Source organism: Lissotriton vulgaris, chromosome 1_1 (genome assembly GCF_964263255.1).
Source record: "Lissotriton vulgaris chromosome 1_1, aLisVul1.2, whole genome shotgun sequence".
NCBI lineage: Eukaryota > Metazoa > Chordata > Amphibia > Caudata > Salamandridae > Lissotriton > Lissotriton vulgaris.
Window position 1 is genome coordinate 1,563,144,373 of NC_141685.1, and position 16,970 is coordinate 1,563,161,342.

Sequence of the window (16,970 nt, forward strand, 5' to 3'; positions counted from 1 at the left end):
TCACACCCCACACATTAGCTGATTCGAACAGCACGGCTACAAACATCACATTAATTCCGAGCAGCTCCAGTACTGGGCTAGAAGCCTCATCTGATACCCCACGAGTTGCGAAAGTGACTGCTAGAAATAAACCCAGGAAATTGGAGGTGCCCAAAGTACATGGCCCGCCGCCAAACAAAAGACGGAGGAGGGGTGGTTCACAACAAAGAGGTAGGGTCAGCCACTCGGACTTTGGCAAGGGCAAAGGGGCTAACGTTGCTTCTGCAACCAAACCAAAGGACACTCTAACACCTGAAGAAATCCAAATGGGCCCTCAAGAAATACCATCACCTCCTATACCAACTGTTCCGACACTTGGCCCAGAATCTTTTAGGGACAGTTTGCTGGATTTACAGTCGCCTGTCCTTTCTCTTGACACCCTTGAACACCTATTTAGGACATACACGTTATCAATTCTAGAAAAATTAATGAGGGTAGAGAAACGGTTGGGGCAATTGGAAATGGTTATTTCCAACAAAGTGGGCCAACTAAAAGATCCTGTTAACCTAGTCCCAACCCCTGCTGTCGCAGTTACATCTTCTATTCCTGCATCTCACAAGGATTCAAATGTATCCAGCAAAATAGCAAGCCGTAATCCACCGGGGGTAAATTCTTCCAAACCTGCCCACCAACCTGTCACGCATGCTTCTGGCGCAATCCCGAAGGGGAGAAATAGTACTGCTGCAAGAAGCATGCGGGAGGTAAGAGGGAGGGCGTCCCCTAATAGAGCTGAACACCGTAGGGGCGCCAGGTCGAACTACCCCCAGAAGCGGTTCCTTACGTGGTGGTGCTCACGGGTGTCCCTACACTTGAGGCTGATAGGAGAGAAGGCCCTGTCCAGCTTAAAAACAAAACTATGCATTGGCTCACCCAGAATAGACCGCTCCCTGGTAACATCAACGGGGAGATTGTGCATGTACGTCGACTCCCCTGGTTGGGGAGCCGAGAAAAAGACATAAAGGGTGATCTTATAGTGGTAAACTTTAGAGATCCAGGGGCGGTCAGGCACATCCTTAACTGGATACCAGGGAACGTAGGTAAAACAATCGTCCCCTGTGATCTTACATACTTCTATCCAAGAGCCCTAGTGGCTCCCATGGTGTGTCCTTGGGCACCCCCTGCCCTATTGAATAATCCATGCACTAAATTCAATAATCAGCATTTGCCGATGATGCCCAATCCTATGGCCCCAAAGAACGCATTTGGGTGAGACACTGTTCCTTATAGGGGCTATGGTAGTAATTTCGGGAGGGTGGACCACTCGTCAGAAACAAGGGGGATGGAACACTTGCTCCCCTTTACCCCTTTGGAAGTCACCAACAGATTCAAAGTCTTTTCAGGCCTCGAAGATTGTGAATGACGGTTGGGGACCCCCATTAATATATCGTTGCCCCCGAGTACTAATAGAACAAAAGTGAACCCAAACCACTGCAAACAGATTTGGCCAATCACTAGTGAATCTACAGGGCTGGGGATCGTGGGAGGTAATGCTGGCACCACCACTCGGGGAAGCGATACATTCCATTTAGACAACCCAACTGCTCTTAGGACGCGGGGCAATGAAAACATCGAACTTAATATCTCTTGCTCCACTCAACCTGGAAACAACACAACTGCAAGGGTCTGCTGCTCCTTCAGTGGTCATTGTACATGAGAAAACTGGGGGACCGGGCTCTAAATCTCTACCCGAAACTTTGAAGGTCCTGTTTTGGAATGTGGCGGGTATTGCCAACAAACTATATACTGATGACTGGGGCTCCTTAGTAGGTAATAGTGATGTTTGTCTCTTTCAAGATACCTGGGCCAGGGAACCCCTGTCTAGAACGAGTTATGCAATCTTTGAAATCAAAGCCAACTGGAGTGGCAAAGGGAGGCCTTCAGGTAGCTTGGTGGTGTGGGTAGCCAGTCACATTGGATGTAATGCGGAGAATGTAGTCACATTCTCGCAGGACATACAGTGTGTTTTACTTAAGTGGCCCAATGCCTTTAAGATAGCAATTATCAATGTGTACTCTCGCCCAGTTGGTGCAACCATGGAGTCACCCACACTTGATGATCTTTCGTCCTTTCTGGGCCAACTCCTTAAAGACTGTAAGATAGTGATGGGTGGAGATTTTAATTGTCACTTTGAACCTCTGGAAGGGCTGAGGGAAGGTGCACTCACTGCAGAAGATGACTTCTGGGGTGTTCCACCATGTCAATCCCCCACCCGAAATCTTGGTCCCCTCTTGCGGTGCAAATTACGTCCTTGACACTTAATTTTGCGTTAAGGGCTTGTAATGGTCGCACAATTTCAGACACCCCCTCGCTATGTACCTTCAATAGGAAGAATCACGAATCGCGGCTGGACTACATTTTTGTAGACATCAGCTTGTGGTCCAAGGTCCAGGATTTCAGAGTAGTTGCAAGAACGGACAGCGATCATAATGCACTTCTACTAGATATGGTGTATTCTGTAGTCGTTGCTGGATCGCAGCCCGTTGAGCCCAGTGAGGACTTAGGGAACCTGGTTCTCAGCTCCAACAGGCGTAGGGTAAAATGGGAGAAACTGGCAAATTCACAAGAGAGTATCAGGAAAATCTATGGTCTAGCACTCCCCAGGCTAAAGGACTAGGACGATTTAATCAATCAACCTAGACCCCAAGACTTTAACAAGAGATTAGCCCAAATCCATGAAGAGTTAGTGGGAGCTCTAGGTGAGGTCCTCTACCCGGTGGTAGTACAGCGCAAGCAAAAGACCCGAACCTCCACCTGGTACAACTCTGTCTGTAAAAAGGCTAAGAAAGAACTAATAGCAGCAATAAAAGCAGGTGCAGACAGGGGCAAGGTAGCCGAGCTTAGGCGGGAATACAGGGAAACAATGGCACTGGCAAGGTCAGAATGGGATTGGAACAGATGGCAGGACCTCTCCCTAGCTTTAGAAACGAGGGACTCCAGGAGATTCTGGTCCTTGGTAAACATCGGTACAGTTGAACCAAAAGCTGCTGTGGAGCCCAACATTGCAGCTTCTGTTTGGGAAGCCCATTTTGGCAAACTTTATGAAGGTACCTTTGAATTTGCCAATGATGTGGCTGCTGATGTTTTATCCCAACCTGATGACGGATTGGAATTTAGTCTTGGGGAGGTGGTCAGTGCAAAAGAGAGACTGGCGACGGGGAAAGCACCGGGACTCGATAGACTGCCTGGTGACCTCTTTAGGTTCCACCCTGAGATCTGGGCCCCGTACCTCCTCATTCTCCTTAATTCCATCGCGGGAGGCATGGAGATCCCCTGTACTTGGCTGGGGGCAGAGATTGTACCTATCTTCAAGAAGGGCTGTCCTCTTCTCCCAGCCAACTACAGGCCGATCAGCCTCATAGATGTCCCTCAAAAACTTTTTTCCCGCCTTCTACTTGACCATCTTTTAGACTGGATGGAGGACAAAGAAATTCTGAGCCCCCTCCAGGCTGGCATCAGGAAAAACACATCCACCATGGACCAGATTTTCCGCCTCGTTCTCCTCTATTGGAAAACTGTGAGGATCGAGGGGGGGAGGCTGTATATGGTGTTCGTGGACCTGAGGTCCGCATTCGATTTGGTCCTCCGAAAGAAACTATGGGAGGTTTTAAAAGAGCTGGGGGTCCCTATCCACCTTCTACGGGCCATAATTAGGCTCCATGATAGTAATTTTGCTCAGGTCAGGTGCGGGAGGGATGGAGCATTGTCAAAAAGGTTCCCAGTCCTTAGGGGGGTAAGGCAGGGTTGCATCCTGGTGCCAACCCTGTTTTGCCTTTATGTTAATAATGTTATATCCCACCTTGGTAATGTGAGGGACAATGACGCTCCAGTTTTGGCAGGCAGGAGGGTGCCGGCCATCATGTTTGCTGACGATACCCTCCTGCTTTCCAAATCCCCGATGGGGATTCAACGGATCCTGGATGGATTTGGTCTTTTCTGTAGACAATATGGTCTAGAGATCAATACAGGGAAGACCAAGTTCATGATATTTAACCCCTCACCCAAGACTAGACCTAATCCATTATTGAGCTCCGTAAGACTGGAGAGGTTAAAAACATTTCAGTATTTGGGGGTAACCCTACATGAGAATTTATCCTGGGAACCACAAATAGCAAGATCTCGGACAAAGCGGTCTCAACTGTCTGGGGCAATTTTGAAGGTTGCGAACACTTCTACTTTTAAACCTATCACCCCGGCAGTAGAAATGTATAAAACACAAGCTAAAGCGGCTGCATCATATGGTAGCGAGCTATGGGGGCATAAAGCAGGGACTGCGCTGGCCAGTGTAGAAAACAACTTCTTGAGAAGTCTCCTGGCCCTTCCCCGTGGCACACCCCTGCTTCCCTTAAGATTAGATGTGGGTCTTCCCCCCCATGGGTGAGGATTTGGAATCAAAGCCACTAAGATTTTGGCATAGGCTCTGGTCCACCAGTGAGCTTGCATACTATAGGCAAGACCTCATCCACGTAATGAATTTGAACCAATGTGATAGAATTCCGTGGCTGGCATTTGTAAAGAAAGAACTGTACCGGCTGAGTCTTCATTGGCTATGCGAGGCCCCTGAGTTAGGCTGCCAGAAAGTCTCTCGAAAAAGACTTGTGGAGATTCATTAGGAGAGAAGTCTTGCTTTCCTTGTGCTTGCAACCGACAATGAGATTTTAACTGAACGATTCTTGGACTCCAAGAATTCTTATCACTTTGAAGGTTTTATGGATATCATTTTTCCGATATTGGCAAGAAAACTGTTCATCCAATGGAGGCTAGGTACACTGCCCATCAATTCTTTTACATGTAAATGGGCAAAGGGGGATGATAAAACCTGCCCTGGGTGTAGCAACTATGATGAGGAGGAAATTCATGTCCTGTTCTTTTGCCCAGCCTACAATAGACCAAGGAAATATTGGCTAGTGCCTCTATGTAGGAATTTGGGCGTAAGGAGCCTTGCGATTTCATACAGAATATTGAAAACAAATACTTCCCCTCATATAGTATTTGCAGTTGCTACATTTTTAATGGCCATGTGGCACATCAGGAGAAAACTATTAAAAGCCTGACTACCAAAGGACGGAACTCTCATAACTGTAATGCCAATCCGCCTCCTGATCACCAAAGGGAACGGATTCTTTTTTCCCTTTTTCCCCTTTCAAAGTAATGTTTTAATATAATGTTTTAATATATATGTGGATGTTTTATGATGTATGTTTTATATGTATCTTTTACGCCCTAAATGGCCGAAATAAAGAATTTTTGGATTGAATATGCTAATATAAAAACACTATACAGTAAGACAACTACAATTCACAAGCTACTGGTCTAAAGTGACCACAGTTCTAAAGGTGTAAAAAGGTACTGTAGTCCAACCATGGAGTAAGTAAAAAATATCAAAATGGTCTTTCACAGGTAATGTAGCAAAGTCCCATAGGAATCAACTGAGGCAGGTAAATAAAATAAGGTCATATGGAGATGAATGTTAAAATAATTATGTATTTTAAAAAAATATGTCTATATATTTTAATGTTATAAAATGATGTGCACATTTCTTTTTAATTTAATGTAATTTGTTTTTAATTATTTTTTATTTAAATGAAAAAAAAATTATACACAATTGTTTAACATTTACTACATATTAAATACATATAAAAATGTTAGTGAGGGTGGGATAATTAATTATGTGTTAAACATTATTATACATTACATTAATCTGTTTAAATTAACTAAATATTTAATACACATTTAATTTGATGAGTTAATGAGCAGTAGATGTTGCCTAATGCCCAGAGCTGCCAATTTTAGAACATAGGAACCAGGTTTGCGGCCTGGTAACGGCTCAACATAGCTTGATTCTGGGAAAATTACTTAATCACTCTCTGCCTACAAAAAAATAAAAAATAAAATGATCTGGTGTTCAAGTAAAGTTTAAGTCAAGATTGCGCTACAAAAAAAGAACTGGCAGTGAGGAAAGGAGGAAGTGAATGTGCCGTCACATTTATTTTATTAATACTAGGCTAGAAGTAAACATTTAATTTATATTAAAATATTTTGCATTTTTTTTAAGAATACATTTTTATTCTTTTCCCTACACTTTCCCTTAGGGAAATCTCCACCTAAGTTTGCAAATTTACTTATGGTAACTTTTTTTTTTAACCTTTATTCTTGCATTTTTCATATTGCAACGCAACAAAATGTAAGGTGACAGGTGCCATTATCACAATCTAATAATGTAGGCACACACTTATCCCTCCAGCTTATTGCAAAAATCTTTCTGGCTGTCAATGCATAATGTAAATTATAACAGTATGAATCCAAACAAACAAACCTAATACCATCAGTTCACGTAATAGGGTACGGTTCAGTCTCCCTTTTAGCCCAGGTCCCCCTGATCAGAGTCCATATCCCCAGTATTATATTAATTAAAATAGTTCAACATTGCACCCCAGACCTCCAAATCCTCAGCAACTTTGTTGTCCGTATGAGAGAGCTTCATATGGTGTTCCTCAGCAATACCCCAGCCCAAAACATAATTTACCCATAAACTCTCACACAGTGTCAAGCTAGATGTAAAAATGTCGCCCCGTACTTGTAGTAACTTTATATTTGCAAATACTGATTTAGGAGGCTCCACCCACGGAGTTGAGATGGTGGCAACATTTATGGCAATACCTCGGTGCAATTCTGCACTCTCAAATGGTGAATAGCAAAAAAAGTGTAGTATAGAAGTAAAATATACATGGGTAAATATTCCTGGTTATGATGTAGGGTACCAGCCAGGTGGATTTAGCTCCCCTACGGGCCACATCTGGCTAGTCAGGTGCTAATGCAAAAACAACAGTTGATGGACAGAATGCAGAACAGTGTCATACATTCACCCCAGTACAGAGATCTGGGCCTAAATCCATAGTTTTTGTTGCTCACCATGCCATTCCAGTTTAAACCCAGCCATATGCAAATCAGTCTTGACCCTGTGCCCCATGGGAACAGTCCAGCCCGAACTGCCAAGCCAGGTCCTCCCTGGACTGGAAACAAGCATCCTGGGACCGGTTTATAGCAGCAAATTGAAGGGAAGCAGTAACTCAACACCTCAAACCTTGAGGTGTTCCCGATGAGGTGGAGGGCAATAACCTTTGTAATAGCTGTACATCCAGCGTACGCTTTTGAGAATATTTACTCCTGGGTGGAGTTCAAGCCTGTTGATATTGCCTCAGGTCAGTTTTATGAATATATGGTGGTAGATCCACCAGCCTACCACAGGGCTTGCCAAGAATTGGAACTCCCTTTAATATACCAAGAACACCAAAATTGATTTGGTGGTCAATTCCCGATCTTAATTTGCCTGAGTTTATGTGTTTAATGTGTGACTGCAAAAGGACCTTGCACATGAGTGTTTGTTTACTCTCTGCTCAAGCACACCTTGTCACATTCTGAGAACTGCTTTCCCGTTATATGCACACTGTTGCATTCCATTTCCTTTGGGATAAGAAAATGTGCTTCTGATGCGGACTGGACTTTTAGGGGTTTCCCCAGCTTCAACGGTCACTGGTCTGCAGATAAGGAGACCTGCATTCATTGCTCTGTGTTTTGTTATGTGCAGAGCTGTGGCCTTTGAAGCTGAGCAACCCCATTCAAGACCTAGCAACACCACAACTTCTTGTGATTGGGGTACAAATTATTTAACGTGAACATGTAAAAAATGGTTAATCCCGTTCCCACCCTGAAAATTGCCTTCCAATTATTTTGTTAGACAGCTGTAAAAAAATATTTTCGACTGCACCCCAACCACAATTTAAGTTGTATTCCCCTCGAGCGATGCTGCCTTTCAATTCTTTAGTTAGACAGCTTTAAATAATGTTTGCGACTGCAAAAACATAGGATGTATGCAAGGCACACAGGAAAATGTTATCCTTCACTTTACCCTTATCCCACGTTGAGCAATGTTGTTTTTAATGTTTTAAGTTGGACACCTTCAAACAATATTTGCTATTGCAACTCTCCCACCATCTAAGTTTTATTTTCAACGTTACTATGCCAAAAAACAAGCTTTAAAGACACACTTTTGCAGTACTTTAAAAAAAGAAATAGCATTCATTCTTAGCGTAAGCACACATTATCAAATTTGAAGACCTGCTTGCCTGTTATACCCACACTCTGTCCATTCCGCCTCCTCTAAGATGGGCAGTGTGACAGTAAGCACATTTTCCTATTATACACCTTACGTATTACCTATATTAAGCACCCCAAAACCCCATCAAAAAAGAGCATTATTCACTATATCATATTTTTTTTTTTAGACAGCCGTGGTTTGTGTTCTTACCTCCCTTCCATTTCATATTTTAATTCAGAGCTCATACCATGCCAGACGCATTAATATATAACAAAATAATAATGGCTGTTTCATAGCAATTTAAAATACAACTTTAAACAAACTGAATAACCACAGTGCTGTACAACACAGCTACAATAAACTAAACCAATAGGTCTCACAGAGGCGAGACCTGTTGGCTTTGCCACGGATTGTTTGGACTTGTAGCTACAATGTTAACTTTAGAAGCATGGATACTCTTGGTTAATGAGGTCATACATAATATTGGGTCACTTAGTAGATGTATCAGTATGGGCTAGATACTTGTATGCACCCTCTTTGTGGCCCTGCGCTTTCCTTTACAAATCAGCATAGTTAGCTCGGCAGCAACAAAAACTACAATTCTCAACATTAAAAATATTGTTTAAGTAAAGATCAGGGCTGGAACATGGAGGAATTATAATAGTACATCATCAAAGAGTAGAGTTACGTAGAAAAATGAAGTTATTTACCATTGCAAACCAATCGATCGCCAAAAGAGAACCACATCAATAAAGCCAGTGGAAGGTATCTGAGAAAGGAATATAAATAGCATTATAAAAAACGATAGGGTGACTACAACGCCACTTAGAACATTCAAAAAATGTGCATGAGATACAACGTTCTTAAGAAGGTCAACTAACCCCATAATATTTTGTTTCTTCAGTCAATAACACTAAGCACACAAAGAATTGACTTGTGGAATCAGACAGCTAATCGTAAACAGCACACTACAAGCCCCAAGCATGCACCCATCGGGTGGCCAAAAACGAGATAAACGTTATGCGATTCCTCAAAATACGGGGCCAGTTGAATGCTCCAGTTATGAGAATAATGTGAACCACTCAGAGCTGTAATCATTATCTCGGAATTGTGGCTAATCTTAGAACTAAAAGGTGAAAGAGCAAAGGCCAACAGTGGACATGAGTCATACAATATAACTTGCATTCCTGTGCCGAAAACTCAAACACATAACGTTACATTTGTCGTCTCGCAGCAATGCCGCCTCCTCTTCGTGTAGAAAAAGATATATTTTTGCGTTGGCATCTCATGTCTGCCTCCCTCCCTTAAATACAGTTTTATTTTTTATCACAGTAAGTTAGTACCTGTACGTAGCGAGAGGACACGATGCCATGCTCCGTCAGAAAACGAGGAATGACTTGGTTTGTGTCTGCGGAGCGGGAGATGTTTCCTTTCCACTAATTACTTGTAAACCTTTCAGCAAAAGAAAGGTAAGCTGCCCTTGAGATGTGTCAAGAGATGAAAATGTACTCCTGGATAGATCTAAGTTTACGACAGTACTTCAATCTACCGCCAAACAGGCAGCTCTCTAGGCGCTATCCAAAATGGTTCCTTCCCTTCGGCTGGGGGCGCCATTCACACCACTCTGATTGCAGGTGTGTCTGCTCTGCGCTTCCTGCCCCACAGACTCTGTGATTGGTTGCGGGCTTTTGTTCTCCAAGCAAGAAGCAGAGACTGGCCTGCAAGAAGGAAACTTGCATTTATTTCGCTGATTTTTATGAAATATCAGAGTTTCTTTATTTAACGTTTCCAAATGTCTCCAAAAACCAGAACTCCATTCCTGGACCTTTGTTTATCAGCGCTTTACGCCCTGTTAATGAACTGTTATTTCAGTTCATTAGATCGATTGGAGCTACCACACCCGAAAACAGTGATTGGCACATGAAAACCCGGCGCTGGAGCGCTGTATTCCTCGCGATAGTAAGTCTTTCGGTAACCTATTTCAAAGCAGCAATTTTTATGACCAGAACATTTGTACATTTCTTTATTTTTATACAAAGTCATCATTTGATTACATCGGCGAGGCGACTGGCCTCATTAGTTCTTATTTTCCTTGACTCTTCATCTGCTTGACTGTAGACTTTGTCACGGGCTGAGTTTTATTTTGCAGTTCTCATGCTGCCCATACCTGGGGCAAATAAGCATCTAGTTACGGCTTTTTCTTGGCTGTCAGAAATGTGTAGTCCCAGATGTGGAGTGTCATAGACAGGACTACAAGTACCATAATGCATTGAATAAACCGGAATGGGACGCACTGCTCACGCATGAACTTGGGAAGCATGATGGGTCTGCAAGTACCCAGGGCAAGTTCAAGCAGGACTCGATGAGGTTGTCATGAGATAACTAGAGAGGCCTGTCCACATCACTTGCCTCAGCTCAGTATGGATGAATGACTTTAATGTTTGTTTAATTAAAACCCACATACATTATTCTGCATGGATAAAATCAACACCTCCTAAAAGTAATTTTTTTACAATGGTATAGAAAGACATACGTCAATTAGAAAACTGAAGCCAGTGCATTAATCCCTGCCACTATCAGCAGTCTGAAAGCTTTTTTCCCACAACTTGAGAGCCTGTTTTACACGTTTTATCATGTGTCTCTCCGTTTTTGATATATTTCCTTCAAAGTATAATAATAGTGCCTCTGAATTAGTTCGGATACCGTCAGCTTTGAAAAGGAGTTTCTGGTACTTTTTCTAAGATATAACAACGATGGTTATGAACATAAAATCTGTTCAATGGACTCGAATGGCAGATTACACATCCTGCACATACTGTAAATTTGCCCCTCTGCAGTCCAAGAGCCATCGAAGCTTTTAAAAGGAATATACAGAAACCTAACATGCATAAAAACATTCTTCTTCCATGCCTGCATATTTAAATTGCTATAACATTGTCTTGAAAAGATGTATTTTTCTATGGTATACTTATTATTCTTATATCTTGCTGGAGACTCCATATCATTAAGAATTGTTCTTTAATACCTTTCTTATGGCTTCCTGTTAAAATTGGTAAAAGTTGGGTTACTGTTTGGGGTGAGAGCCCTGGTTGAGCAGCAACCACAATCCTATTCAGGGTAAGGCACAAGCAAACCCCAAATTAACCTGTGGTCACCCCCAGGTAGCTTGGCACAGAACTGCAAGACTTAACTTCGAGGCAATGTGTAAAGTATTTGTGCAACACTTCAGACAGTAAATCAGCGTAAACACCATACAAAAAGATCCCACACCAGGATAGGAAAATAGAGCAAAATGTAAAAAATGAAGCAAGACCAAAACGACAAAAACCCATTTAGTAGAACCGGTGTTATGCATCTTTAAAGAATAGACTACAATATAGTGCATAAAAGCATAAAGTCCCAAACACGGCTATCTGGGTGCACTGAACCGGTCCAAAGTCAAAAGTTTACGCTGACCGTGATGGAGTGTGGGCGGGACACAGTCCAGATTAGTCCCCCCTGAAGGTTTACCTTCTCATATTTTGTGCCAAGAGTCCCATTTGCTTGCAAGAAGTGCGCAAGGAGCTCGTCGCTACCGTAGGTCAGCGTGGCGCGATTTGGGCATTGTGAATGTGTGGGCTAAAGTCTTGTGTTGGTGGTCCACACAGGTGATTGCTGAATGAAGAGATGAACTTGCGTTGGTTCATGCTGAACTTCTGCGCGAGCTGGCTTGTTTGCGAGGAGTCCAAAATTTTGAATTTAAGACTTTGGGAGCCCAGGGGAAGGAACTTGCTGAAGATGGGTCCAGGAGCTGTGGGAGCCTATTATGTCCTTGAGGGCCAGCAGACTAGCCGTTTGAGTCACTCTGGGGTCCTGGGTTCAAGATGGAGGCTGTCAATGGTGTAACAATAGCCTGTGGTGTGTGTGGGGTCCTGAGCCCCCTTTGGACCTGTGCACAGGCGGCGCCCCCTAGCCTGAGAGCTCCGACTGGGTCTGGAGTGTGGGGGGCCCCCTCCATGTACTTTGCAGGGGGCCCCCCTTTCAAGTTTTGTTATGCCTCTGGAGGCTGCAGGTCCAGTTTTTCGTCCCCAAGCAAGAGGGCAGAAAGCAGCAGGTCAGCACAGCAAGGCAGCAGCTCCTTCAGAACAGCAGTCCAGTAGATTGGCAATCCTTGTAGCCGCACAGCAGTCCTTCCTGTCAGACAATCCACACGCCCGGAATTGTACTGAAGTGGTGGTGTCTGGGGTCCTTCTTTTATACAGCGGTACCTGGTTCTGGAAGGTGGGAGTAGCTCCTGGACAGTGTTTTTGAAGTGCATGGAATTCCCCTACCTTTCCTGGCTCAAAGATGGCTGAAGTAACTGTCGGAAAGTAGGATCGTTCTGGCATAGATACCCACACTTTTTGCCTAGTGTTAGTGTGTTTTGACAGTGGTTCACTGGGATCCTGTTAACCAGCACCACAGTGCTCTCGCCTCAAAATTTCTGCTAAGTAATTTGTGCACCCCACATTTGGCATACTGGTGTACCATTATAAGCCCCTAGTATATGTACTGAAGTACCCAGGGCAATGGTACACCATGGGTCTTCCATGGGCTGCAGCATGTATTATGCCACCCATGGGAGGCCATGGAAAGTGTGTCTGCAGAGCTGTCATTGCAATGTGTGTGAAATGGTGTTTGGACCCTTCACTTTGGATATAAGGTTTCCCTTATACCCCTGTCACTGCACGTTTCACCTATAAGGTACCCCTAAGGTAGGCCCTTCAGGGCAAGGTGCATGGTATTACATATGTGGGCACAAGCAGAGGTACTCCTACAAACCCCCGGACTTCATTCTCTGGGCTTTGTAAGTGTGGGAAAGCCATTATACGGTAAGTAGTGGAGACTGGCAAGTCGAGATAGATGTCCAGCTACATAATGGCTGCCCTGAACCTGGTCAGGTTTGGCATCAAATATGTTGGAATCGTGCAACTACACCGAATCCAGTGTTATTTGCATGATACCATTTACTAGGTGGCTCCTTTGAGGGCCCCTCCATACCTACCTGTGTAGCCTTACGGGCTCTGAATGCCAGCTCCACTGCTGCCGACCCTAGACAGTGTTTTGCCCCCTCTCTGAGCTTAACTTGGGTAATCTGATTAGCTTAATTTGGGTAAGGGACGCTGAACAAAGGATTTTCTTTGAAGGAGAGGTTTGACCACCCCTCCTTTAGAATTGGGTATGGTGGGGGTGCATCAGAGTGCCACCAGCCTAAATTAAAGGGCACATTTGGTGCCCTCCTTGCATAAACCTGTTTGCATTCCTGCTAATTTTTCTGCCCTCTGTTTTGTCGTCTTCAGCTCTGTTTTGACTTTTTTGCTAGTTTTTCTGCCCTCTGTTTTGCATTTTCTGCTCATTTTCTGCTCTCTTCTCATTGTTTCCCTCCTCCCAACACCCAGCGCCCCACCATCCCACCAAGACCTACTTAATGGAGGCATCAGCTGCACTCCCAGCAGGCTGAAGGCACACCAAAGGCAAGCCTGTCTGCATCTGGATTGCGTCCAGCTCCAAGACTCCTGGCCCTCTCGCCACCCACTGCTACATCACCAAGGAGCTCTTGGTCCTGGACACCGAAACAACATCTGCTGTACTTTGCCCCTGCAATAAACCAAAGGACCTTTCACCTGCCACCATTGCTGCTTCGCTGGCAAAACAGGGCAGCCAGCCCACTCTGGATCCCTTGCCACTTCTCCCAGAAGAGCACGAACAACCCGAAATTGCTGCAAATTGCTGCAATCCATCCTGCTCAACGTCCGTTTCCTCTGCAAGCATGCCACGGAAATCTGGGACACAATCACCACCCTCTCCACTGACATTGCCTTCATCACTGAAACATGGCTCAACCCCCCCCCCCTTGAACCCAGACATCGCCACCGCAACACCTGATGGTTATAAGATGATACACGGAGACCGCACCAACAAACACGGCGGGGGCATCCCCATCATCTGTATGGAAACTATCTGATGCACCACCACCAACGATGAACCAACACCCCTCAAGGAACACATCAACTTCTAACTACAGATTGACGTCAAGACCATGATAAGAGGCACCCTCACTTGCAGACCCCCAGGACCCCGAGTGACTTTACGCGACGCCATCTCCAACCTCATTGCTCCCCTAGCCATTGACTCCTTTCACTACGTCCTACTTGGAAACCTCAATTTCTACGTTGATGACCCCAATGACGCGAACTCCACTTTCCCCTGGAGAACCTGAATAAAATCAGACTCACCCATCTGATTACTGAACCCACTCACCAAGCCGGACACACGCTCAACTCCATTTTCACCTCCAGCAATAGAATCAAATTTAGCCCCGTCACAGAGCTCATCTAGACCAACCAAGTAATCATTACTTCACCATCTCTGATGTTCAGCACACCATCCCCAAGCATCCCAGCTTCTCCCACTGCAGCTGGGGCAAGGTGATGGAGACACAGTGAACACAGGCCCTCAGTGCCACCTAGTGTGAAACCCGGACTGCCCAGAACCTCTCCGCATGGATCACAAATGAGCTGGCAGTTGCCCGATGAAACCAGCAAAAAACAACAAAACCTCAAAACAAGCCATCTGGTACACACCAAAGCTCAGAACCACCAACTGTTACTGACTCAAGAAACAGTAGTGCCCCACAAGGTACCCCTCTGACAGAGCTGCTCACAAAGCAGCCATACACTCCGGGGCACGCACCGACCTCTGCCCCTACTATCTTTTCAACTTGGAACCGACCCTATCAGCACGGAACTCACCAGCATCATCAACACCTCCATCACCATAGCAGCCTTCCTAGACAGATTGAAACACAGCAGACCCTCATAAAGAAACCCTCTCCCGACCCAAGCGACCTCAAAAAATGATCAATCGATCTCCCTTCTCCCCTCCCAGGCCAAATTACTTGAGATGGTCATCAACAAACAGCTTGCCGAATACCTGGAACAAACCACCTACTTGAAGACTCCATTCAGGATTCTGTGCCAACCACAGGACTGAGATTGCCCTGATTGCTGCCAAAGACATCAGAACTCTCCTCGACCTCCGAGAGACTGTGCTCCTGATCCTCATCGACCTCTCTGCTGCTTTCAACACCGTTTCGCACCACACCCTCATGAACAGACTCTACAACATCGACATTCAGCAAAACGGCTTCAAGTGGATCACCGCTTACCTCACAGGATGCACACAGCCTCCCTTCACCTCTGAACCCAAGGACATCTCTTGTGGCATACCCCAAGGATCCTCCCTCAGCCCCACCTTGTTCAACACCTACATGACCCCCCTCACAGACATTGTCAGATCCCACAGCCTCAACATATTTTCCTACATAGACAACACTCAACTCATCCTCTCGCTCACAGAGGACCACTCCAACACCAGAATCAACTTCTGGGATGGCATGACCAATGTTGCCAACTGGATGAGAGACAACTGCCTTAAGTTCAACTCCAAGACAGAAGAATTGATTGTTGGTAAAAATGCAACTGTATGGGACCACACCTGGTAGCTAGCAGAACTCCAACAAACACCCACACCTGCAGACCATTCACGCAACCTAGGCATCACCCTAGACAGCAAACTGACCATGAGAGGACAGCCTCCTCCAGCTTCCACATCCTTCACACGCTCTGTAGAATCTTCAGATGGATCCCGGTCAACACCAGAAAGACCATCACTCAGGCCCTTATTACCAGCCACCTCAACTACGGCAACACTCTCTACACTGGCATCTCCACCCAGCTCTTCAAAACACTCCAGACCATCCAGAATGCTGCAGCCAGACTCATCCTGGACCTCCCCAAATGGACCCATATCACTCCCAACCTCAGAAACCTCCACTGGTTCCCCACCTCCCAGAAGAGATGCCAGTTGAAGATCCTCGTGCAAACCCACAAAGCTCTGTACGATCAAGAACCGGCCTACATAAACCAGCGACTAAACTTCCACCTACCCACAAAACACCTGCTCTCCTCCTCACTAGCCCTTGCGCACCCCCCGAATCTGTCACAGCTACAGAGAGGGCTGCTCCTTCTCCTACATCACTGTCAAGACCTGGAATGACCAACCCCTCCATCTTTGAGCTTGAGCAGCACACTCCCTGACAGACTTTAGGAAGAAACTCATGACCTGGGGAAGAAATGTGTGTGTCTGTTAATCAAAGACATTCTTGAAGCCATGACGATTTCTTTGTTGTTTCTCTAGTTCATGTACAAAATCCAGAAGTCATCCCAGCCACTGCGTTCAAGCTGCTTACCCTCTGTCCCTTTTCAAAACATAACATTCCATATAGAACACGAAGGGTGGTAGCAGCATTAGGTTGTATGACCTAATGCAATGTTAAGCAAATACCACACACCTCCCTCCTATCACAACTCATAAAAAAATACAAAGAGAAAACCCCATAAACAAAATCACCTCTACATAGACCTAAATAGTACTTATTAGAAATGACAGTATGAAGAAGTAAAAATAACCAATTATATTCTATTATACATACTTCTTGGTTCACACTTCTCATCCTCACTCTTGCCCAAGCTGATTCCCTCATCCTTTTTTCCACATTTCACTACAACAACTCTGTTCATATTCCAAATCTTTGAGTCTGCTGTTTTCACAGCACTTATAAACAATTTCGACACTTTAATGGGACTGAAGAATTTCTCCCCCTGATTAGTTCCTAGTTTCCTGACTGTCCCCCAATCACCAACCCTTCCTTTGGTGATTTCACTTTCTTTCTGTCATCAAACCACTCTTTTCTTCTCGCCAGGCCTTCCCATTCTTTTTCTCTCCAACTTCCCTTACTTTCCAAACATTTTGCATT

At 44.8% G+C, this 16,970-nt stretch overlaps 1 protein-coding gene across 3 annotated transcripts in view; it reads right to left on the reverse strand.

The window, feature by feature from the left end:
- The window catches only part of LOC147750815 (uncharacterized), a 702,597-nt gene extending 692,802 nt beyond the window's left edge, over positions 1–9,795 (reverse strand). For 2 of the 3 annotated variants that reach the window (XM_086937011.1, XM_086937002.1), the window contains exons 1-2: positions 9,478–9,795; positions 8,845–8,903 (exon numbers count right to left, since the gene is read on the reverse strand). In XM_086937011.1, coding sequence (XP_086793137.1) covers positions 8,845–8,903; positions 9,478–9,506 — 88 coding nt within the window. In that variant the 5' untranslated portion in view covers positions 9,507–9,795. The remainder of the gene's footprint in view (positions 1–8,844; positions 8,904–9,477) is intronic. The other variant, XM_086937022.1, reaches the window with a different exon arrangement.
- Positions 9,796–16,970: the final 7,175 nt, after the last annotated feature.